At 42.0% G+C, this 24,971-nt stretch overlaps 1 protein-coding gene and 1 pseudogene across 2 annotated transcripts in view; both read right to left on the bottom strand.

Moving 5' to 3' along the window:
- Positions 1-10,638: 10,638 nt before the first annotated feature.
- LOC136373268 (E3 ubiquitin-protein ligase KCMF1-like) overlaps positions 10,639-24,971 on the bottom strand; it is a 124,462-nt gene continuing 110,129 nt past the window's right edge. For both annotated transcript variants that reach the window (XM_066338174.1, XM_066338175.1), the window contains exons 4-7: positions 20,963-21,064; positions 17,912-18,086; positions 12,580-12,859; positions 10,639-11,261 (exon numbers count right to left, since the gene is read on the bottom strand). In XM_066338174.1, coding sequence (XP_066194271.1) covers positions 11,009-11,261; positions 12,580-12,859; positions 17,912-18,086; positions 20,963-21,064 — 810 coding nt within the window. In that variant the 3' untranslated portion in view covers positions 10,639-11,008. The remainder of the gene's footprint in view (positions 11,262-12,579; positions 12,860-17,911; positions 18,087-20,962; positions 21,065-24,971) is intronic.
- The window catches only part of LOC136373271 (ras-related protein Rab-7a pseudogene), a 47,964-nt pseudogene continuing 37,947 nt past the window's right edge, over positions 14,955-24,971 (bottom strand).

The following is a 24,971-nucleotide window of genomic DNA, read 5'->3' as shown; positions in this document are numbered from 1 at the left end:
GAATACAACCTGATGAAGGTGATGGAAGCAGTCCAGACGAGGTGATCTTCCTGAAGCAGTGGTCTCGTAGAAAGGTCTGGTAGCTCCAGTCCTCTGGGAATCCAGTGGGTGAGGGCTGCTTCTACTGTCCCATATCCCAGCTTATATCCAGGTGAGAATTCTTGGCTCCTCCCCGTGGGCGGAGCATAAGACAATGAGATGATGAGTCATCCAGGAAGTCCTTGATGGCCCATTAAAGAGAGATAACTCCTGGAGGGAGTTATCTATGAGTCATGCACAAGGCATTGATGGGCCATTAATTGAAGATGGTGATAGAATACATCCTAAACTACAACCCAGGGCAATCCACCCCTTATTCTATTACCATCTACAACATGCCCCAAATCAATACATTCTTACAGAGGAATGCATATATACATACAGAATGAAACCTTACACACTGCTCTCACTTAAAATTATGTCTCCCTGTGGTACACAATGGGTTTTTCCATCTTTCTGCATTACCCACCAAGTGTAACCAGGTCCTTGAGCAAAGACAATCCCACAGATGGGTCTGCCTTTGCCTGAAGTGGGATTAATCCAAACACTCTTTCCTAAAATGCCCTTCATGTGTACCACAGGTACTTTGTCTCCATCCACTGTGTGTAAGGGTTCAGACTGGGCAGGACCACCTCGATTGATAGACCCTCGGGTGTTAACCATCCATGTGGCTTTGGCTAAGTTAGTTCCCAATTCTTGAAGGTCCCCCCACCAAGTGCCTTCAGGGCAGTCTTTAGTGGTCCGTTGCACCGTTCAACTTTCCCGGCAGCTGGTGCATGATAAGGAATGTGGTATATCCATTCAATACCGTGTTCTCTAGCCCAGGTGTTTTATAAGGCTGTTCTTGAAATGGGTCTCATTGTTTGACTCAATTCTCTCAGGGGTGCCCTGTCCACACAGGATTTGTTTTTCAAGGCCCAGGATGGTGTTCCGGGCAGTGGCATGAGGCACAGGGTGGGTTTCCAGCCATCCAGTGGTGACTTCCACCATGGTCAGCACGTACCGCTTTCCTTGGTGTGTTTGGGGAAGGGTGATGTAGTCAATTTGCCAGGCTTCCCCGTACCTGTACTTCAGCCATCGTCCACCATTCCACAGCGGCTTCACTCGCTTGGCCTGTTTGATTGCAGTGCAGGTCTCACAGTTGTGGATGACCTGTGAGATGCTGTCCATAGTGAGGTCCACCCCTCGGTCACGGGCCCATCGATATGTTGCATCTCTTCCCTGATGACCAGAGGCATCATGGGCCCAACGAGCTAGGAATAATTCTCCCTTGTGCTGCCAGTCTAGATCCACCTTGGCAGCTTTGTCTACCTGCTCATTGTTGCGATGCTCCTCATTAGCCCGGCTCTTGGGTACGTGCGCATCCACGTGTCGAACCTTCACGGTCAGCCTCTCTACTCAGGCGGCGATGTCCTGCCAAATGTCAGCGGCCCCAGTTGGGTTTTCCTCTGCACTGCCAATTGGCCTTTTTCCAGCGATTCAGCCATCCCCACAGAGCATTAGCTACCATCCATGAGTCAGTGTAGAGATAGAGCCTTGGCCACTTTTCTCGTTCAGCAATATCCAAAGCCAGCTGGACATCTTTAAGCTCTGCAACTTGACTCGATCCATCTTGTCCCTCGGTAGCTTGTGCAACTTGTCGTGTGGGGCTCCATGCTGCAGCTTTCCATTTCCGGTTAGCTCCTACAATTCGGCAGGAGACATCAGTGAACAGAGCGTATCGTCTTTCAGTCTCTGGTAGCTCATTATATGGTGGGGCTTCCTCAGCACGTGCTACTTGCTTTTCTTCTTCTTCTTCAGATGATAATCCAAAAGTCTCACCTTCTGGCCAGTTCGTTATAACTTCCAGAATCCCAAGGCGATTTGGGTTTCCAATGTGGGCGCGCTGTGTAATGAGGGCAATCCATTTGCTCCAAGTGGTATCGGTGGCATGATGCGTGGAAAGAACCTTTCCCTTGAACATCCACCCCAGCACTGGTAGTCGGAGTGCCAAAAGCAGCTGTGTTTCAGTGCCAATCACTTCTGAGGCGGCTTGAACTCCTTCATAGGCGGACAAGATCTCCTTCTCTGTGGGAGTGTAGTTGGCCTCGGAGCCTCTGTAACTTCGGTTCCAGAATACCAATGGTCGGCCTCGAGTCTCCCCAGGCACTGTCTGCCAAAGGCTCCAAGACAAACCATTGTTCCCAGCTGCGGAGTAAAGCACATTCCTCACATCTGGTCCCATCCTGACTGGGCCCAGGGCTACTGCATGAGCAATCTCTTGCTTGATCTGAACAAAAGCTTGTTGCTGTTCAGGGCCCCAGTGGAAATCATTCTTCTTGCGGGTCACCAAGTAGAGAGGGCTCACGATCTGACTGTACTCAGGAATGTGCATCCTCCAAAAGCCTATGGCACCTAGGAAAGCTTGTGTTTCCTTTTTGTTGGTAGGTGGGGACATGGCAGTGATCTTGTTGATTATCTCTGTGGGAATTTGGCGACGACCATCTTGCCATTTTACTCCCAGGAACTGGATTTCTTGAGCTGGTCCCTTAACCTAGCTTCTTTTAATGGCAAAACCAGCTTTCAGCAGAATTTGGATAATCTTCTCTCCTTTCTTGAAGACCTCCTCTGGCTTGTTCCCCCATATGATGATGTCATCAATGTACGGCAGATGCTCTGGGGCCTCACCCTTATCCAGTGCAGATTGGATCAGTCCATGGCAGATGGTAGGGCTGTGTTTCCACCCCTGGGGCAGTCGGTTCCAGGTGTACTGTACATCCCTCCAGGTGAAAGCAAACTGAGGTCTGCACTCAGCTGCCAAAGGAATGGAGAAGAAGGCATTGGCAATATCAACGGTTGCATATCACTTTGCTGCTTTGGACTCCAGCTCGTACTGAAGCTCTAACATGTCTGGCACAGCAGCACTCAGTGGTGGCGTGACTTCATTCAGACCACGGTAATCCACCGTCAGTCTCCATTCTCCACTGGACTTACGCACGGGCCAAATCAGGCTGTTGTAAGGTGAACGGGCCTTACTGACCACCCCTTGGCTTTCCAGTTTACAGATCATCTCATGTATGGGAATCACAGAGTCTCTGTCAGTACGGTATTGCTGACGGTGTACTGTTGCTGTGGCAATTGGTACTTGTTGTTCTTCAACTTTCAGCAGTCCCACAGCAGAGGGGTCATCTGAGAGACCAGGCAAAGTACTCAAATGTCTGATGTCTTCTTTCACCACTGTGGCTATCCCAAAAGCCCAACGATATCCTTTTGGATCTTTGAAATATCCATTCTTGAGACAGTCTATGCCGAGGATGCATGGGGCCTCCAGGCCAGTTGCAATGGGGTGTTTTTGCCACTCGTTCCCGGTTAAACTCACTTCAGCCTCTAATACAGTCAGTTCCTGGGACCCTCCTGTTACTCCAGTAATAGAAATGGGTTCTGTTCCTACATATCTTGATGGCATCATGGTACATTGGGCCCCAGTGTCAACCAATGCCGTATATTTTTGTGGGTCAGATGTGCCAGGCCATCGGATCCACACAGTCCAGTAGATCCGATTGTCCCTTTCCTCTTCCTGGCTAGAGGCAGGGCCCCCCTATTCCTGGTCATCGCATACGTTGTTCTCTTCCTGTAAATGTGTTGCTGAGGTCCCTTCAAGAGGATCAGTCATATCATCATTCCTGTACCGTCTGGAGTCCTGCGCATGAGAGACCGGAGCAACACTGATTCTAGATGAGCTTTTTGTGGTAGGTGTTTCTCTTTTCAGTTCACGTACCCGGGCTGCTAAGGAGAGGTGGGTTTTCCATCCCACTTCTTCATATCTTCTCCATGCTCCCGGAGAAAAGACCAAAGGTTACCTCGGGGTGTGTATCCTCTCTCCCTGGCTGAGGGACGCCTGCTCCTAATGGCAGAGACACTCGTCGGCTCTGGTGAGATATCGTAAATTTCTTCCTTAAGTTCTTTTTTCAGTTTCTGATGGCTTTCTTCAATTAAGCTCCTGACTTGCTCAGCCAGTCTTGTTTCCACAGACAAGACATGGGTACGAACTGGGGCGGTGACAGTGTCCTCGTAAATCCTTAGTTTATTAGCCAGGACACCCACCTTGTCCTCACCTTCTCTCCATTGCAGTGTTGGCAGGTAACGTGAGTACATCTCTGGTCCAAGCCATGCAAATCTCAACCACATCCGTGATGTGCACTGGACATCATCTGGGCTCTTAGGAAATCTCTCGTCTTCTGCAAAAATGATCTCCAGCACAGCCAATTCCCTTAGGCATCGGATACCTTGTTCTATTGTGTTCCATTTTCCTTGGAGCACTAGGAGGTCTTCTTTACAAAGGTATCTGTCTTTCACACTTGTTAGCAGTCGCTGCCAGAGGCTGAGAGTTTCTTGGGTTTTTCCAATTCCCTGGTCAATGACCACATCCCGAGACAGGGATCCCAGTTGCCTGGCCTCAGTTCCATCCAGAATGGTGTCATTGGCTGCAGCGTCCCAGATGCGGAGCAGCCAGGTGAGGATGGACTCCCTGGTCTGGCGGGTGAATTCCCTTCGCAGGTTATGCAGTTCACTCAGAGATAGATAGCGAGTGATGATCTCTTTCTCTTCAGCTGGGTGCGAAGGTCCTGCTCCATCCTCGTCAGTCGCTATGCGGACTGATTTGCTCCTTGATTTCTTCTTCTGAATGGTGGCAACTGCTACTGGTTCAGGCTGTTCCGGTTCAGTGACGGTTTGTGTGGAGATGCTGATGGCACTTTTGGTTTCTTTCTCCTCTGTGACAGTCTGCATAGATGTGGACACTGTTGCCTCACTTTTGGCTTCTTTCTCTTCCGTGATAGTCTGTGTAGATGAGGACACTGCTGCCTCGCCTTTGGTTCCCTTCTCCTCTTTGACAGTCTGTGTGGACGTTGATGCTGTTGCTTTGCTTCTTTTTACCTCTTCTACTTCTTTAAGAACATGCTCCAACACACCATGGAGTGTTTTGATTCTAAGCATGGTGTGGGCCGTACAGAGAAAACAAAGCAGGACTAACAAGAACATCATGCTGTCCTTGGCATCCAGAGGGTACTCAACATTTTCAAAAACTGCTGTGTCATTCCTGAAAAGCTGGAAAAAATCATTCTTTACTCCTCCCCACAGGGGCTGGGTGAGATTGTTGAGGCCCCAGACGTAGCATCCTAGACTAGAACAAGAATACAAAACTGGTTATATATTCTGAATGATGTTCATTGCCTCAAAGTTTATCAAGCAATGGACATAATAGACCAGTAAAGCAATTTTACTACCATATCCTGGTCTACGGAGGAGTATTAAGGCCGGCAGATAGTGTCCCACGTTCGGAAAAATATAGAGAGATAGGTATAAGACACATGAAAGCATGTTGAGCATCGTAGCAGACAGGTGTCTTTTTTTATAAAATTGTAATTCTGACTTTTCTTATTGCCTCGTGCCTCACCTTGGGCACCAAAAATATATTGTGGTTTGAAAACAAACCAAGTGAGAGGCTCTACGTCAGAAATAAAATTTAATGAGAAGAAAAGGAAAAAAATAAAATAAATGCAACAATACAAAAAGAAAAAAAACCACTGACAGAGTCAGAATACAACCTGATCAGGGTGATGAAAACAGTCCAGACAAGGTGGTCTTCCTGAAACAGAAATCTCGTAGAAAGGTCTGGTAGCTCCAGTCCTCTGGGAATCCAGTGGGTGAGGGCTGCTTCTACTGTCCCATATCCCAGCTTATATCCAGGTGAGAATGCTTGGCTCCTCCCCGTGGGCGGAGCATCTCACAATGGGATGATGAGTCATACAGGAGGTCCTTGATGGCCCATTAAAGAGAGATAACTCCCGGAGGGAGTTATCTATGAGTCATGCACAAGGCATTGATGGGCCATTACTGAAGATGGTGATAGAATACATCCTAAACTACAACCCAGGACATTGCAAAATGTATAAATTTGTGTGATGTTTAACCTAATCATTGTAGCAAAAAATTACTAGCCTTCCTGGAATGGTATACAAGCATATGTAGCTTACCGTAAAAAATGGATTCTAATCACCAATCAGTCTTCCCCGTCTCTCTGTCAATCGTCAATATGGATGGGGCAGCATTAACAAAAAGTATAAAAATGCAGCTTTTGAGTGGGACGTGTGTTCCACTGAAACCCTTGATTCTAGCAGTAGTCATGAGTGATACTGGTAATATAGGTACACGAGAAAATACCTTGAGGGAAATTTGGGCTCTGATTTTGGAACCAGCTGTGTTGGGTGGTGAATGAAAAGAGGTTGACAAAACCAGTTACCTCACAGGTGACAAGGAAACAAATGTAGAATGATCTTGTGGAAGCCAGTGTCCCACCATCAAAAATAAATGGGATCACAGCATCAGAAGTGTTTCATCATTGGCAAAAGTTAGTGCCTATGCAAAAAATTTCTTCCCCCTCCACCCCACCTGTCACATTATCACAAGGCACTGCCTGGCAAATGCGAAACCACCAGAAATGGACAAGGAAGAAAGTTGTTTGGCAACAGACAGAGCAACACGAGGCCTCCAATGCATACTCAATTACACACTCCTAGGCAAGGATATTCTTTTGAATTAGAAGTAACAGTTCTGGATAATATAGCCTTGTGGTGATTGTGGCAAATGACTGGGATGAAAAGTTGAAAAACATCTGTAGTATTTTGGCCCAAGGGATTACAAGACTCTGCTATACATTATACCCTGATGGAAAAATGAATTTAAGCTATAGTTTGGGCACTGCAAGTAAATGGAAGAATCACAGGCTAAAATAGCATGACTGTACTCTGCCAGTACAAAACACAGTGAGGACTGAAGTTCTTTTAGATGGTGTCTCCCAAAATATTAGACACAGGGGAAATGGAATTGTTTATACCAATGGATTCTGTGTTGAGACTGCAACCTATTAATCTAGATGTGAACATTGATGTAATAACCCCTGACAACGCAGTGTGGTTCTGTACTATGTCTTTCCCTCTTCTTCTATATACTCTGTCAATATCATATTATTGAGTTATTGAATTTCAGGTATCAGTGTCCTGGGTTTACTATGATGCCTCTGTATCACCAATCGTCTGTTCTGTGTGTGCTGTAGGTTGTGTTCTGTACCTTTAAGAGTGGTTCTGAGGGTGAGCAGGGAAGAAGACGCCCGCAGTTTGTTTTTGAAAAGTGTTCACTCCTCCACATTAATTTTTTTTTTCTTCCTCGGGACAGTGTGTTCATCAGATACTCCGGAGAGTTTTTTTTTCCTTTTTAGTTAGTTTAGCTAGCAGAGGCAAAGAAGCTTCCTGGACTGTTTTTCTCTCTTTTTCTTGGGACTGTTTAAGTCTGCTCTGGACTGAAAACTCAGAGAAGTCTCTGGGATCTGGCATCCGTGGCCCACCGGGGCCTGGACTTTGGCATTTTCCAGCACCAGAAAGACTGAAACTAACTTCTGGCGACAACCTCCCCAGTTTGCCATCCCTTTTCAGAGTAGCGAGAGGTTTTGTTGTTTAATTTTTCCATCCCTCATGCCCGTGGGCATTTTGTTTGTTAAATAAATAGCTTTTTCCACTTTTCTCTGAGGACATTCTTTTTTCCTGGACCGGCTGGGGGTGGGGCCGTTTGGGTTTGCTCCCCAGAGGAACCCCATTCAGAGGTTTCCTCCCAAATTTAACCTAAACCAGGACACTTAGATACAAACCAAACATCAAATTGAAGTTTGATCTGAAAAAATGTAAGCCAAAACTCTTCAATCTTTGTGGGCTATCACCCCATCTCAAGCTACGAGGCCTGGAATAATTTTAGCAGGAGCTGGAGCAACAGCATAGGTATTAATGGAAAGATATGACATTCCTCTTTTCCTCCTGTAGATGCTGAATGTGAGAAATCGGACAGCAGCACAGTGTCTGTGTGCAACTAAATTTTCTCATACTGGCCTGAGATATTGTGGCCTGAGAAATTATGAGGAGGAATTCAAACAGTCCTTGGAGAAAGTGAAACAACTTTGCAGGTGTTGTCTCTCTGTTGTTTACTTTCAAGAAATGATTAAGGGATGTTGTTCCTAACTGTCCAATGATGGTAATGTGTTGGTTTTCTGTCCAATGAAACTTTATTCTTTTGGAACTGTCTATAAAAGAGGATTTTGAAGAGTAAAGATCGCTCTTGCTAAGAAGCCTGTCTTGTGTAGTTTTCTACCGCCGTTCCTAATTAGAGCGACATCCTCCCTTATCACAGGTTGGATCATGAGCTTGTACTATGAACACATAACTTGGGTACCTTTCTGCAAGATAATTTTGTAAATACTTGTGTGTGGCTGTGTGTTGTTGTTTTTTACTGTAACTAACTTATCATTCTTTCTGAGTAGTGACGATAGAGCATCTGATGTGCCCTTGTGCAAGGTTTAACTTGGACATCCAAGGCAATTGTTGCCTCAACTTTGTGAGTAAGTGCTGTACACCAAGGAACATCGATTACTGATAAACTACTGCCCTCTTCAACACCATAAACGCTGTTGAGTTTGAAGGCTGCTTCGACCTGACTGCTGAATCACCTGGCATGGAGGATGATATTCAGCATCTTCAGGACTTAATAAATCAAACCACACCACCTACTTGTGGTGCCTGGCTAGCTGAGTGGTTTATGTCCCTGCCAAGAAAGGTGGGACACTTAGATCATTAGATGCTTATTCCTTTTTCCGTATGCTTTTTTAAGTGTCTCTGTAAATTCCCTATCCCACATTTCCAGCCCCAGCAGCAGTGGTGTCTTGAGTGAGGGGGTGTAATGTTGGGAGGAATGGGTTCAAAAGTGGAAGACTGGCAAGAAGGGCTGTAAATTACTCAAGTGACATTGCAGCTGGGAATAACCCTTGATGTACTAGTGTGAACAGTAGCTAGTGATCCTGTCATGGACTGAGTTAAACGGTGCCTGTCTCTCCACTTGTATGCTTCTGCCTGGGTGTTGCTTAGGGAGTCCCCCGGGTCAGCAAGGTAACTGGAAAAATGTTACTCTTTGTGTTTTAGTCATACGTTTGTGGTTGTCCCAGCTGCCTTCCTGTGCTGACTTACACATAGGTGCTTCATTACAAGACACATGAACATACTGGAGACAGTTCAACCAAGGGCCATGAAGATGATCAAGGGACTAGACCTCCTCTCCTATGAGGAAAGGCTGAGAGCTGGGACTGTTTATTCTAGAGAAAGTCTCAGGGGGCATCTCATCCATGTATATAAATACCTGAAGGGAAGATGAAAACAAGATGGAGCCAGGCTCTTTTCAGTGGTTCTCAGCAACTGCACAAGAGACAATGGGCACAGGTTGTAACATAGGAGGTTCTGTCTGAGAATCAGGAAACACTTTTTCAATGTGAAGGTGACTGAGCTCTGGAACAGGCTGCCCAGTGGGGTTGTGGAGTCTCCCTCCTTGGAGATGTTCTAAAGCCTCCTGGACATGATTCTGGGTAACCAGCTCTAGGAGACACTGCTTGATCAGGGAGGTTGGACCAGGGAACCTTCCGATGTCCCTTCCAACCTCAACCATTCTACAATTCTGTGAACAGACAGGGGCCCCAAGACAGAAATGCATGCACATGTAGACACTTGGCTTTTGAGCCAAGATACAGTGTCCGTAAGTAATCTGTAACAGTCCATACCCTTAAATAATATGCCCAAGATAGGTTAAAAAAAGGTTCTCAATTCTTTAAAAGACAGAGGGAGATAGACAAGTTAGAGGTACTGGCAAAGCTCACAGTTCTTCCAGTCTCACTGCATGTCAAATGAGCAATCATGCTGGTACTTTCTGTGTAGAATCACTATTAAAATATTACTTTTGTGTGCTAAGGCCAGACTGCTGAGCACATCCCATGCTTAGTTTGTAACCCATCATGTTTCTATTCAAGACCCAAATCCCATCCAGACCAAGTGTCATGTTTCTTTCACCAAGGTTGATAGCAAGTTAGCATTAAGAATCCAAATTGTAACATATGGAGATCCCTGGGAAGTCAAATCCTCAGTCTCTCCTACTAGTAAGGAGAATACTATGAAGAAAATACATAAATAACTCAAAATTATAAGGACTATGAAGTCTTAAAACTAAAATAACCTATTCCAGGTTAATACACACCCCTCACCTGTGAATATATGAATCATTTATACCTAAATAAGACATATTTAACACAAAAAGGAAAACTTTAAAGAAAGTTGAACAAAATTTGGTGTTAGGCCACACAGAAGCCCTTTGTAGTAGATTCCAGTAGTGGCCCTTCTTTTTTGTCTCCTACAGATGACTACAAAGTTCAATTCCACTTGGATATGATGTCTAACAGGGCAACACAGTGGTCACAATACAGCAAAACGTCACACTATGTAAGCAAAAATATAGCCCATTGCAGAGTTTTCATTAATACGCAGGGAGAGCACATAAAAAGGTTATGTGTTACTCTAAGGCTACTTCATGGCTGCAAACTGCTAGTGAGCATTAATCTTTTTTTTTTTCCTTTGGTCACATTACCTTTGAATAATGGGAAAGCTTTGGTGTTTTATAGTTTTACTCCTTGTACTTAGATTTTTTTAAATAACAAGGTCACTAAAATTCATGCACACTGAAATAAAAATCATGCAGTAGTTAAGGTAAACCATCCAAGCAAGTTTTATTCATTAATATTCATAAATACACACAGCAGCTTCATTAGAGATTTTTTTCATTTTTTCCTCTTCAGTTTCAATGTGGAGCATTAGGAGAGCTTTTTTGCACGTCAAGCTACAGGACACAGAGCTTTTTTTCTCTGCACTGCAACCTATATTTATCTGCTAAAAGTAAAAATTGGTTAAGTGGAAATGATTATCATATATATCTTTTCTCTTTTCCTTTGAATGTACACAATGTAACAAGAGTGACAGACCTGAAATTACAATCACCAAAACAAACCCAAGATAGTTGTTGTCCACTTTCATTGGCAAATACAGCACAGAGGACATTGCAAAGTGGGATGCCATCAAAGAGGAGGCTCATTTCCTTTATTATTCTCTTTTAAATTTAGGTTTTCTAAAGCAACATCTAGAGGCATAATATCTACACATCCCATAGCACCAAAATCAGCAATCTCTCCCCGTTCATCCTCATCTGAGGAGGAACTTTCTTCCTGCATCAAAGTGGATAGTAAAAGCTCTTGAACAAACAAGCTGCGATCTGCCTGTTCACTTTCTTTTGATTGACGCTCTGCTTCTGACATCTTAGGATCATTCAACCTGCAGAGCAACATAGAAAGATAAGACAGGCTTGGTAGTATCATCAACAAAATGGGCTTTTGTTAGTTGCCTAAACAGTTGGACTGATGCATGCTGAATAACATCTGAAAGCCATTCCTTGGAGAAACAACCTAGGTACTGCTGCACTTCTGCTGACATGTACAGATCTGACAATATCTGGCACTCCTGATGTAAAAATACAAACATTTAACAAACTTGTTCCTAGATGCTTCAATAAAATCCTTCTTAGAAGTAGATTCTAAGGCTGAAGGGAAAAAATTATCTATTTCCGAAGTTTGTTTCCCCTCAGAGGGATTTTGTTTTAAGGGGCATTAAAATTCTCTAGTCATCTCTTAAGTGCTCATTTTGTCCCCAGGACAACTTCTAAATGCAAGCATGACACAAAATACATTACTACATACATAATGCCCAGTGATTCCCAAAGCACAGTACATCATTCCCTTCACTTATCAGTCCATGCACCATCACCTAACAGAAGCAAGAGAATTGCTTGCTGCAGTTCTATCCTAGCTCACAAGATCAGTGACTGACATTTGCAGATACTTTCCTTAAAGCTATGATTTTCAAAAAGCTTTAGATTGAGATATTATCACAAGTTTTGACAGAAATCAGTATGAGAGCAATAACTTATCACAATCCTAGATTCTAGACACAGAAACTGTTTAAATGCTTTTGTTCTTTCTCAATATGCAACTGAAAAACATCCTTCCCCTTGAATCCAGAAAATCAATATTCTAAAGTAATTCTTCTATAGTAGAATGGACTAGATGATGGTTGTAGGTCTCTTCCAACTGAACTATTCTGTTCTATAGAACTGTAGGATCTAACTATACTTTCTGAAACAGATGCATACTGGTTATTAATAACACAATACTTCTTTGGTTTTTTATCTAAAATATTTTATATATAAAACTCTATTCAACCTTCACATTAAAGAATCATTTCCTATTAAATAAAACTAACTTTAAAGTTCTCTCCCCTCACATTATCGGCATAAAAGTTTGAAACATATTGTAAAGGCTCTTGTCTAATCAGAAGTAGTAGAGTAAACAAACACAAGTTAACAAGGCAATATCCCATGTTTCTCTTCAAACTGAGAAACAACAAGAAATATTTATTCATTGCCTAGGAACAAACAGCAGGGTTGAAAAGGTGGTGTTACAAATGCAAACAAAAGCATAGTGTCTCAGCTACAAACTTCATTAGTGATCTGGCAGCAGTTTCACTGAACTCTATGTCCACATAAAGACAAGGAAAACAGAAATGGAAGAAGTGTTAAAACCACAAACCAAATTACCTCATAAGAAGAAACTGGGAATTCTGTATAGTCTGATGATTGTTTTCTGTGTTAGATGTATTGGTTGCTGCTATAGATTGTGTAAGAGTGGTGGGTATGCTGCTTGTGTTAGTGCGTCTAGTTGCATTGCGTGCAGTTTCCAGTTGTTGTCTTGCTGCCTGTGCATGCTGTCTTTCCAACTGCAGTTGCATCTGCAGCTGCTGTAACTGAGAAGCAGAAGGGCCGGAAGAATTGAGTTGCCCTGCAGAACGTCTCACGCCTGATAACTGAGATAAAAGCTCTGCCAGAAAAGAGAGAAGTTTCTACAGTGAAATCTGCTTAAATACATATCACACAACAGCATAATTATGTCCTGAATACCAGTATATCAATTCCTTTGCTTTCTAAAAACTTTAATCAATTAAATTCATGAACAAATTGTATTGATTTGAAAAGCTTCATGGGCTACCAATTACAAGCACCCCATGTCTCAAAACTCATGGGAAGATTAAGAGTTATTTAAAGAACTATTTATTAAAAAGAGTCGAAGCTTAAAGCTTTTTAAACTGATAAGGGTGAATCTATGGGGAATACCATATAAGCAGTATCCTGTGCAAGAATTCTTTAAAGTTTTATCTTCAAGTTAGTCAAAATAGTTATTAACCCCTTCAATTCTGACTTCAGTTGGTGGCTTTATGCACCTTCAATGCATATTCCTGAGGGAAGTTGTGCTGCAGAAAAGGCAAATAATTATAGCATAATTTCAGACATTTTTAGAAAATATTCAGTTCATAAAGGCTTTTTAAATGTTGCATTATATGAAAAATATTTGACCACAGGAGGGTTTTTTTTTGTGAACTTTTTGGCCTCTGATCAAAAAAGAAAAATTCTAATGATAAAAAAAAAGTTAAATCTTGCCTGGATTTCTTTCCCCTAGAGTTCAAGACTGACAAATTATGTCCGTGCTAAGCATTTCCCAAAATAAGCAATAATAAGCTATTGCCCAGCAATTTGCTATATATTATATTCCACACAAAGTTGTGAGTACTACTTTGTTGTGTATGATACAAGGAGGGCAGAAGTAGTAGATTACCTTTTTTCCCTATCTATCCAATCATCATTAAAGCTGTAAGTCATTATTACAGGTCATGAAAATTTTCCTTCCATCTCACTTTCATGATATAATCCTTTAAAACTAGGCTTTTCTTAGGGGAACAAAGCACAGTGCAGTAGTTCTTTGCATCTGGAACACTTGGAATGCCAACAGTAAATGCTCAAGTCACTTTTAATCAGCACAGCTAATCATATCACTATGAGCTACCAATAATATTTTATTCACTAATTACTTATAACAACCACAAGGAGAAAAATAAATAAATAAATAAATATTGCATACATGTCTGTTACAAGCACAAGTTCTAACTTCTGGTAGTATGGACTAATTATTACCTTAATAAAAAGGAAGACTTCTAACACTGCCAGGTAAGACATATTTTTCCTTGCTATTTGTAAGATCACTTTGAGTACAGCTTAACAGAACCCTAGGTACAGATGTGAATTTGTGAATTTGAGACACAGGCTTGGCATGAGACAGACACCCAGCCATGCTGCACTACATTGTCTGAATGCAAAAAACATTAACAAAAAAAAAAAAAGAAAAAGAAAAAAAAAAAGAAAAAGAAAAAAAAAGAGACAAGACTCAAAGGAATACCATGTTATTATTACACATCCTCCTAAATGGGAAGGTCTTGTGAGGCTGAAATAAACCAAGGCAGTCACTTCATGTTTAACTCAGCTAAACTAACACCCACTGCATTGGTAAGAGGAAGTGTTGCACTTCAGGACTCCAGGAGACACAAACATCCTCCCTTCTTGTACCAACTCTAGTGCTTTAAAGACCCACAATCTAACTTAAGTCATTAACATGGCAGAAATTTTTTCATCCTCTTTTTCTGGGATATTTTTAGTAGCAAGAATGCAGCATGCAGGTCTCAGAAAGTGATTTTCCCCCTCTATTTGGCATTGGGGCAAAGCCACATCTAGAGTTCTGTGTTCAGTTTTAGGCTTCCCAGGACAAGAGACACATGGACATAAGAGAGCAAATCCAGTGGATGGCCACCCAGATGATCAGAAGGCTGGAACATATTACAGGAAGAAAGGGTGGGAGAACTGGTTTTGTTCAGACTGCAAAAGAATACTTTGTAAGATATCTTACTGCTGTCAAAATCTACCAAAGTGAAAGATACAGAGACAGCTAAGATAGACACCATTTTTCACTATATGAGTGTAAGATTGATATCTCTAAGATTTTACATTAGATCATCAAGTCCAACCCCCCTGCCATGACCAGAGATATCATTAGATCAGGTTGTTCAAAGCCCCATCTCCCTGGAGCCTTCTCTTCTCCAGAATAAACAACCCAAACTCTCTCACCTTTTCTTCATAGGAGAGGTGTTCCAGCCCTCTGATCATTTTTGTGACCCTCATCTGGACCCACTCTAACAGGTCCATGAGGTTCATGTCTTTTTTGTACTGCTGACCCCAGAGCTTGGCCTTGAACTTCATGAGGTTCCCATGGCCCTACTACTCAAGCCTCTCAAGGTCCCTCTGGATGGCATCCTTTCCCTCTAGGGAATCAACTGCACCACTCAACTTGGTGTCATCTGCAAACTTGCTGAGGATGTACTCAATCCCTCTGCATCATTGATAAAGATATTAAATAGTACTAGTCCCAATACAGACCCTTGAGGAACACCACTTGTTACTGATTTCCATTTGGACATTGAGCCATTGACTGAAATTCTTTGGATGCAGCCATCCAGCCAGTTCCTTATCTATCTAACAGTCCACCTATCAAACCTATGTCTCTCCAATTTAGTGGCAAGAATGTTGTGAGGGACAGCATCAAAGTCCTTACAGAAGTCCAGGTAGATGACATCCGTAGCTCTTTCCCTGTCCACTAATGGAGTCCCTCTATGATAGAAGGCCAGCAGATTAGTTAGGCATGATTTGCCCTTGCCTAGGGCATGTTGGCTGTGTCTAATCCCTGCCTTCCACATGCGTTGATATAGCTTCCAGTAGTATTTGTTCCATGGCCTTACCAGGCACAGAGATGAGGCTGAATGGTCAGGAGTATCCAGGGTTCTCTCTTTTTAAAAAAAATTAATTGGTTGCATATATTAACATGTGTTATAAGATTTTTCCTAAGGAAGCATTACATAATACATGGATACTGTAAACAGATCAGATTAGTTAAAAGTAACAAGCATTAACAGAGATACAAAACTCAACCTAGTCAGACTGAGTGCTGAGCTTGCAACGAACTATGGGTAATCAGCCTTTCCAATTGCAGCCTTCATAGTGGAAAACATGAGACAGTTAAAAACGTATGTAACTTGTTACACAGATTACCTGTAAACAGTTTCTCTCCATTGGACACCTGGAATTAGATTCACTTCCAAACATATATGAGAGTATCTATTCTAAACTAAGAGAAAGGTCTGTTACCATGAAGTGTGATGTGGATAATGTGGGGACATGAGCTCTGAAGTGTGGGACGCAGATGCTTATGGGAGATGGGTAGATTTTGGCAGCTGGAGATGGAATTTTTTTTTTTAATTTAATTTTAAACACAGAAGAGGGACTGTGTGTTTGAGGGCCTAAGTATGATATTCATTTGTGAAGGACTGTGCTCAACCCCTCCCTTTCCCCTCAGCAGCTGCAACTATCCACAGAAGCCTTCATTCAGTCATTCTTGTCTAGTTTGATGGGTTCGGGGAATTCATCGTAAAGCTCCACTTCAGTTTCCTGTTTAAGTGCATTTCATGCAATTGTCTGAAAAGTTTGTTCCACATAAATGGCCTCCTGGGCACTGATTTCAAAGTAAGGGATGTTGTTTTTACTGTAGCACTAGGCTTGCACCTGTTTTGTGGCGACTTGTCTGTTTTCTAGGTCAATCTTGTTTCCCAGCACAAAAGAGTCCTCGGGATCTCTTGGACTGGCCTGAATGAGGAATTAATCCCTTGGGCTGTCTAGGGTTTTAAATGTGCTGGGGGCCATGACATCAAACACCAGGATGCAGCAGTCTGCTCCTTTGTAGAAGGCAACTCCCAGAGACTGTTCTTGGAGTGCTATATCCTATATCTGCATTGTCACTAGCCTGTTATCCACCATGACCTCTTTTGTCAGGAAGCCTGCACCTATCATAACTTTGTACTGGTTACTGAATTTCTTGTTCACATACTGGTTCATGTGTGATGTCTTTCCCATCCCAGAGTCTCCAGTGATGATGACTTTTAGTAACGCTTTCTTCCTAGAAGTCATCTTTTACACTGGTGCATGTGCTGTGGCACCTGGCCTGAGACTTGCTGCCCTTTTACTCTTCAAAAAATGGGTGTGATGTCTCCCTTTTTCCAATGACTGAAGACTTCACCTGACTGCCATGACTTTTCAAATATCATGGAGAGTGGCTAGGCAGCTACATCAGCCAATTCGCTCAGGACTCTAGGATGCATCTCATCAGGTCCCATACACTTAGGTATGTTCAAGTTCCTCAGGTTGTCATGAACCTAATCTTTACTTACAGTGGGAGGGACTTGGCTCCCCTAGTCCCCATCCTGCTCTCCATCCACTCAAAAATTCAAGAATACATGCATGCATGTCATATGAGGAGAGGCTAAGAGACCTAGGACTCTTCAGCCTGGAAAAGGCTCAAGGGGGAGGAATCTTAACAGTGTATATAAATACCTGATGGGAGGAAATGAGAAAAAGGAAGCCAGACACTGTATTGCCCACTGATAGGACAAGAGGCAATAGGCAGAAATTAAAAAAAAATTTAAATCCATCTGAACGCAAGAAAACACTTTTTACTGTGAGGGTGACCAAATTCTGTAACAGGCTGTCCAGAGAGTTTGTGGAGTCCATCGGTAAGAATATTCAAAGCCTGACTGGACATGGTCCTGAGCAACCTGCTCTAGGTGGCCTTGCTTGGGGGCAGGGAGGGAGGAACATTGGATGGGGTTGTAGTAGGTGATGTTAAAAGGTCCTTTCAAATGTCAACCATTCTTTGAAGCCACCTGTGAACAGATCAGTCATGGGAATGAGCCTAGAAGTCTCTAAAAGCACAAGGTAAAGGGGCAGTGTTTTTTATTTAAGAAGTTCCAGGTTCAGTCCCTGTAGACAATCCAATTAAGGATATTTTTCATCAGTAAATACCCATCAATTATGACATTGGTAAGCATTTAAAAAAACAAACCCAAACCAACAGAAAAATAAGACAACCATTTTTATCATGGACTTTTTTTCAAACTCTATTTAAGGAGACTGATTTAAAATCAGTGGTTACAGCTCTTACCAGCTATAGGATCCATGGTTTCTCTATTGCTTGGAGAATATGAACTCTGAGAAGATGAAAGTCCACCACTGGAACTGCTAGTAAAGTGCATGTTTGATCTACGTGCACGGGGACCTCCCAAACCTCGGCCTGGGTGAAACATTCTACGTACGTGCCGAACACCACTAGATTCATCATAACCAAGCAGTTAAGAAAAGTCTATTGCTATAAACTATTAAACAGCAAGAACATTTACTAGATTGAATAATCAGGCAACACATTCCTCATTCATAAAACAATGATTCAACTTTATAAGCGCCATGTAATCATAGCTATGGTGTCAGTCAGATCTATAAATGTGAACTCAAGGCACCCAGGGCTCCTTGCACCAAATTCATCTTTCTCAGGCTTTTTATCATGTTAAAAAAATGTCAGGATGGTTTTTCTGCCTCATGGATTAAAGTTTCTACTAGGTAATGCTACAACTGATGATGCATATTCAGCAGAACATATTACTCAGTAGACAAGGATTTTAACATCAAAATTGGGAAAGAAAGGTATTTAAATACTGAAAATTATCTACAAAATTTTATTGCTATTCTTACCACACAAATGTGTTCTCTCAAGACAGTCTAGGTAAAGCTTCCTTTTACCTTAAGAAGCACTAGTGCAATTAACTACTAAGCTAGGAAATAATGTACTTATACATATCATATTTTTCCAATTTCTAAACTAGTAGCTTTAGCTCACCTTATCTCAAATTTTCTTATTTTCAAAATTAGCATGTTTATCACTTGTATAAAATCTATTATCTGCAGCAGACTGGTGCCCAATGTCTTATCACACAACGCACAATTATGGTGTAGAATTCATTTCCTCACTATATTACTGAATTGAAAAATTTAAGACTGAAAAATTAAGACTTCTTTTGGCAAGTAAGAATATCCAGTTACTATAAATACTTTCAGGAAGAATTGACTCTTTTAAATCTATTATACTATAGAGCATAAAATTTTTCACTTGCAGGATTTAGGAGGGGGAGAAAAACTTCCTTGGGAAAAAATATAGTTGTCTAGCACAGATTGGTTTGTTCCTCCTTTGAATCTGTTGATACTGGATACTGGTAGTAACAGAACATTGTCACTAATATTTTACTGATTGACTGCTGCTTTCAGTTAGCTTGGGAAGCTTTCCATAGCTTCATCTGACAGAAAAATGCCCCGATTCTGGTCTTTTTTTTAAAGTAATCTTGGGCAATAAGATAACTACAACATCCTTAATATGAATACTTTGAAAAATTCCAGTCTTGATCTCATTTGGAAAAGTATTGTAGTAGCTTGCTAACTGCACCTTTCAAAGTGCTTTCAAGAAAAACAGCATTATTGAAATATATTAGTCAAGAGTATATTGAGGTCTCATCCAACTATGCTGGGGTTAAAAAAGCATTTGGAACTCTTAACTCATTGCAAATATATATTGAAAACAACCAAGCTAGAACCATTTACAAAGTCAAGACTAAAGCCATGTTTAAACAGTAAAACAGTTGAAAATTGTTTAGGAAAGAAACTGGAATTTAAAGAGCTGTCCAGAGTCTCCAGGGATAAAGGTGGTATCTTGCAGTGTCTGCACAGGATTCTTCACAAGAAATATGTGCAGCCATTTAAAACAGCTTTTAACACCCTCCTAACTGCTACATAGAAGACTATATCCTTTCCTAAGCTGATAGCAACTGGGCAGGGAGAAATCTCTCCCCCATTTCTTCCTTTTAGTCTTAGCTGTCAGAAGATGTGAAATAGCATACAACATGGAACAACTAGTCCAGAAACTTTATCAATTTTTGTGAACTTGTCAACACTGATTGCTAAAGTAATGTTGTATGGAAACTTTCACATGCATTTCCTATAATTATTTATATAGACTCTCCCCATCAGTTTTGTGATAACAAACACTGTGGCCTTACTCAGTAACTGAAAAGATTATTCTGATTTCTCTAGCTATTATGTAGCTAGTAATAAATATACATTTCCCAATTAAAAGTTATCTGACATCACTGATGTGGGAGGGGAAGTAAAAGCTGCAGAAGCATGAATTCTAATCCAACACCTCATCCACTTCAATAGGAAGTCAATTTCACTGTGTAATTGGGACTGACAATTGAAATGCTAAAAAATTTAAATACAGACAACAATCAAAATGAAACCATTTCTTCTAATGTTGCTAGTAGTAGATATAATGAACTTGAGTTGTTAGGCTGTCTTTTTTTTTAATAAGAAGTCCTGAACAAAAAAGGGCCCTATCAAATTACACTAGAAGTGCATTTTTTAAAATGAAATCCAGAAAGATCACTTAATGAGCTTTATATGATGGCCTGTACTTCCATGAAGAGCATCTTCTGAAATTATGTTGTAAGTATTTGTACAGCAAAAAACAAGCCACATTACTGTTCCTAAGACCAAGTAACAGAAAGAAAACTGTATTTAGAAGTGCAAAGAAACTGACAGTTTGAACACTTCAGTCATTGAGAGTAGTTATAGCACTACAATTTGCAGTTAACAAAGATAGCCCTAATCCCTAGGAAGTCTCCTGATAGGTCTTCTAGTCATATATTTTAAAACTAATCAAACATTTAAGATCCCTCAATTTCAAAGTTCAAAGCATTCTCTAACACATGCTTTTGGTGAAATCTGCTTTCAGTCTTGTAATTATCTATAAAACGCTATTACATCTGGACTGCTGCTTTCCCAGACACAAAGTGGCATCAGAACTAATGGCCAAGAAGGGTAAAAATTGCAGAAAGAAGCAGCTGGGTGTCAGAAAGATCTTAAAAAGCTTTAACTATCATAAATTAAACAAAAACACACAACCACATTGTCAAGCAACACCTAAAGCCTATTCACAGTCTGATGGAGATATAAATATATACATATAAAAAATTCAGACATATGGTTCCCCTATAACTAAACACCAATTCTAAAAAATAATCTAAACCTATGACTACGGAAGTCAGAACACGTAGTTACAGTTATGATAATGAACAGTCTATCTCTTTTCTCTCAACTTAAGAAAGGATATTAAATCTCTAGGAGCTCTGTGTTCCAGTGTAAGATGAGCTGCAAAGTCATCTGTGACATGATTAGGATCCCCTCCAGGTAATGCTGCACATATTGGACAGATCTGAAACAACAAAGTGAGAAAAAAAACCAAACACAACCAACTTTACACAAATCACAAAACACAATTCAGAGTTGATCACTTAACATGGATTCTTATACTTTAAATATCACATTCTAATCCTACACCTAAACAACCACAATTTAAAACAGTAAATGTGTTCAAACAGCTGTTAATTTTAGCATCTTTTAAAGTCTCACTTTTCCTTGCAATTATGCTTTTAATAATACCACGGAAATTAAAAAGTAAAATTTTCAAATCCTATTTGCAATGTTTCAGCTTTCAATATTGTCTTTATATGTCAATTCCAGCACAGACAGTAGGTCTAATTACACAGGATTACTGCTTGAATGTACCTACATATGACATTATCAAGTCAATTTACTGCTCTTTGTATCCCCAAGCGACTTCTCATTCATCTCACCAGTGAAGTATAGGAAGGAGAAAGAAACCAGAAGTGAATATTCATTAAAGTATCCCAACTGAGACCACCCACCACAGTAACACAAGTAGAAATTTGGCAGAGAAACTCCTTATTCCTACCAAGTATTTTGAGAGATAGCATTATGGTTTTGTTTTTCTCTTTAGCCTAAACTCACATTAAAAAAAAGTCTAGGGACACTTACTGCCATAGCAACGTTCATTTATTAGTTTGATTTTTCCCCCCAATGACTGCAACCACCTGAGAGAAGCGTGCCTTAAAAGTCCTTTGCAACAGTGTGCTGGTTTTGTATTGATTGACATTTCGGGAGGAGGGAAGAAGCCACCCACAGAAATTATTTTTTCTAAGAGGACCTGCTAAGAGTCTCCTCTGTGCCTGACAAAACCAAAACCCTCTAAAATTTGAGCCTGCTGTGCTCTCCTCCTAATCCTATCTCACAGCAGAAAAGGAGTAAATAATTCTAGTGGATGCATTGGTGTTTTAGCCAACATTAGACCCACTACAAACAGTTTTGCAGGCCAGCCTTCAAGCTTGACAGATCACGTTAATAAGCCAGAAAAGAGAAACTTTGACACAGTATATGCTAGGTCTTAACTACTCTTCCAAGGATATCAACCTGGACTTTGCAACTGATAGGGCTGTTGCAGAGACTGATTAATAGGAGGCTGGACAGAGCAAATGACACATCTCAACCAATGTGGCTACCATGTCGTTCTCCCCTTTATTGCTTCCGGATATAGATTCACAACATAGTTTACAATTACAGGGCATACAAGGAATGCAAACAAGCTTTATTTATCTTAGTCTTAAGGTGGCTAAAATGTCAAAGCTATAATATTACATTTAGAAACCCATTATTCCCTGTGACACCTTAATATGAAATGTGAATTTCTAGTGAATTTCTTACTGCGCCACTGCAGCCTGCAGGCCCTGTGGGCCCTGGAGGCCCACAGGCTCTGCAGGCCAAAGGGCCCAGTCTGGAATTGCTCACCCTCAATCAATCCAAGTATAAATCATGTCCTCGAACTTCACAACATAGGGCTGTAAATTATGGGGGAGACTCAAGACTGGGAGGGGTGAGGGAATCAATAGAACCATACAAACCTATGAAGAAAAATTCAGGGGGAAGGGAAAGCCAGGAGGAACAAAGGGGAGGGTAGACAGAAACATGTATCAAGTGGACTGGTCACATGTAAAACAGAGGTGGTCAATGTTTGTCTGACTGAGCCTGATCACGACAGTCTGCCCTGTCTTCCCATATCTTCCTATTAAATTTTAACAATCTCTGCATAATGTAACTGTCTATCCCATGTGGATGTATGCTGTAAGGACTAAATGCCAGCTCCTGGTGAGACTTGTGCATGTATGAACAAAACTTGGTGCCAGATACTGGAGTCAGACTAGGGCTATAGGTGTCTCTGTGGCCTGTGGTGTCAGCTACTGGAACAAGTATCAGTAGTTGGAGGGGCCATAGCTCTTAAGACCTAGGGTGAGTACTACAAACTTTGTGCCTGGAGTTCTTGTTACTGAGGGAGCTGTCATAAGTGTATTTGGTGCCAGCTACTCCAGTCAGACCAGAGGTGCAGGCACCCCTGGCCTGTGTGTTGGGGCTTAGATTTGTTTCTTTTTTACTTACAGAATGCTTCCCATAAGTTGCTAGGAAACTAACTACTGGGTACTTATAGGTACTCAGACAGAACAAAGGGGCCAAAGGAGAGGAGTTGTAGCACCTGGCTACACTTCTTTGGGTCTCTGGGAGTTTCTCTTGAGGGGGAGGTAACGGAAGTTTTTGGGGCAGGCAAAGGACAGGGCTGGAGGCAGCTTCTTTCTCTTGCTCTAGGCATCGAAGAGAGGATGGCCAGGCTGCTGCTTGCTGTGGGAGGAGTTCACTGTCACCACCAGGTCTGGTCCTGAGAAAATCTACCACTATCTGCTCGCGTGCCCCGGAACTCTGAGTTCACCTCCTCCTGCCCTGCTGGGCCAGCCCTTTCCTGCCGCTGCCATTTCTTCTGCACTGCTTTGAGGCTTTTTGTTACTCTGTGGCCCCGCACTGCCCTGTCCTGCTGGGACATCCCTGCCATTCCAACTACCACCGGTGGAGCTTCTGATAGATCTCATCCACCAGCCTGGGATTTTCCATTGTTCCAGCTTGGTGCTCTCGGAGTCCCAAGAGATCAGATGGCCTCAGACTTTGTGAAACAAAGCCCCTTGAGGTTCTTGGTTCTGTTTATTATTAAGTCTGTAGTCATTGTTGTTTGTTTGCCTTGTTATACACACTAGTAAAGAACTGTTATTCCTATCTCCATACCTCTGCCTGAAAGCCCCTTTAATTTTCTAAATTATAATAATTTGGAGGGAAAGGATTTGAATTCTCCATTCCTAGGGAGACCCTGCCCCTCCCTAGCAGATACCTGTCATTCAAACCAAGATATTTTGGTGTTGGCTACTGGACTGAGTGGGGTCTTAAGATCAGCTACTAGAGTGAGTCATGGTCTCTGCCTCCAGCCATTGGGGCAGGAACAGTATGTGTCCTGAAACATAGTTAACAGGGGGGAAATCAGCATGAGTGAGGGGTCCAGCACTGGTAGCTGAAGCAGGACAACCAGTCACAGCCCATGTGGTGCCTGGTGCCAGCTGCTGGGGAAAAGGGAGTGGTTGCCTGCATCTTCCCCAAACCTGGTATGCATGTGTATTGGCTAGCAAACTTCAATCTGGACCCAGCAAATGAGTAGAGAAGCACTTCAAGTCTAGACAGCAGTATTAAGTAGGCAAGAGTCTGTGCTAGTATGCCCAGGGGAACTTGTAAATGAGGAGTGTTTGTGAGATGAGTGCATGAGTGTTTGCTAGTGAGCATCAAGCTGGACTAGCTGGCAAATAGGAGACCTGTGAAGCAGGTAAGAGTGCCTGGGATCTAAGTTGGGGTACTGGACAAAGAGGGCCATGTCAGTACTCAAAGGATCACAGTGAATGCATTTGCACTTGTGAATCTAGAGGGCATCACGTACCTTCACTATCAGCAACCTTTTATCTCTACCAGGTGAAGAGGAAGGAGGGAACTTGGCTGCCTATACTTATGTTTAATGCAAGTCCTACATGTTGGTGCTGTTGAAGGCAGAACTGTGTCTGTAGTCATCTGTGTGATGGGCCATGTGTCAGTGTCCTCCATGTGTGTACAGGTCTCCAAAATATGTGCTCAGATTCAGTAGTGGTTGAACCTGCAATCAGGAAAGTCGCAGCTGCATCCCTCAGCCTGGACATGGGCCCTAGGTCCCCAGACTGGGCTTCAGCAGCTGAGCAGAAGAGAGTCCTGCACTGGATAAGGCAGCCATGCTTTTAACATCCCTTAAAATTAACAAATCACCATATTACTTGGAATGAAATCCAGGATATTATTAAAAAGCCTTTAGCTAGTTAGCCTCCAAACATCACAGTTGACTTGACAGTTTCTGGATCTGTTCCCTTATTACC

This window comes from Sylvia atricapilla, chromosome W (assembly GCF_009819655.1).
Source record: "Sylvia atricapilla isolate bSylAtr1 chromosome W, bSylAtr1.pri, whole genome shotgun sequence".
In the NCBI taxonomy this organism is placed as follows: domain Eukaryota; kingdom Metazoa; phylum Chordata; class Aves; order Passeriformes; family Sylviidae; genus Sylvia; species Sylvia atricapilla.
The sequence above is the reverse complement of the archived record's forward strand: the minus strand, read 5'-3'. Positions and strand labels throughout refer to the sequence as shown.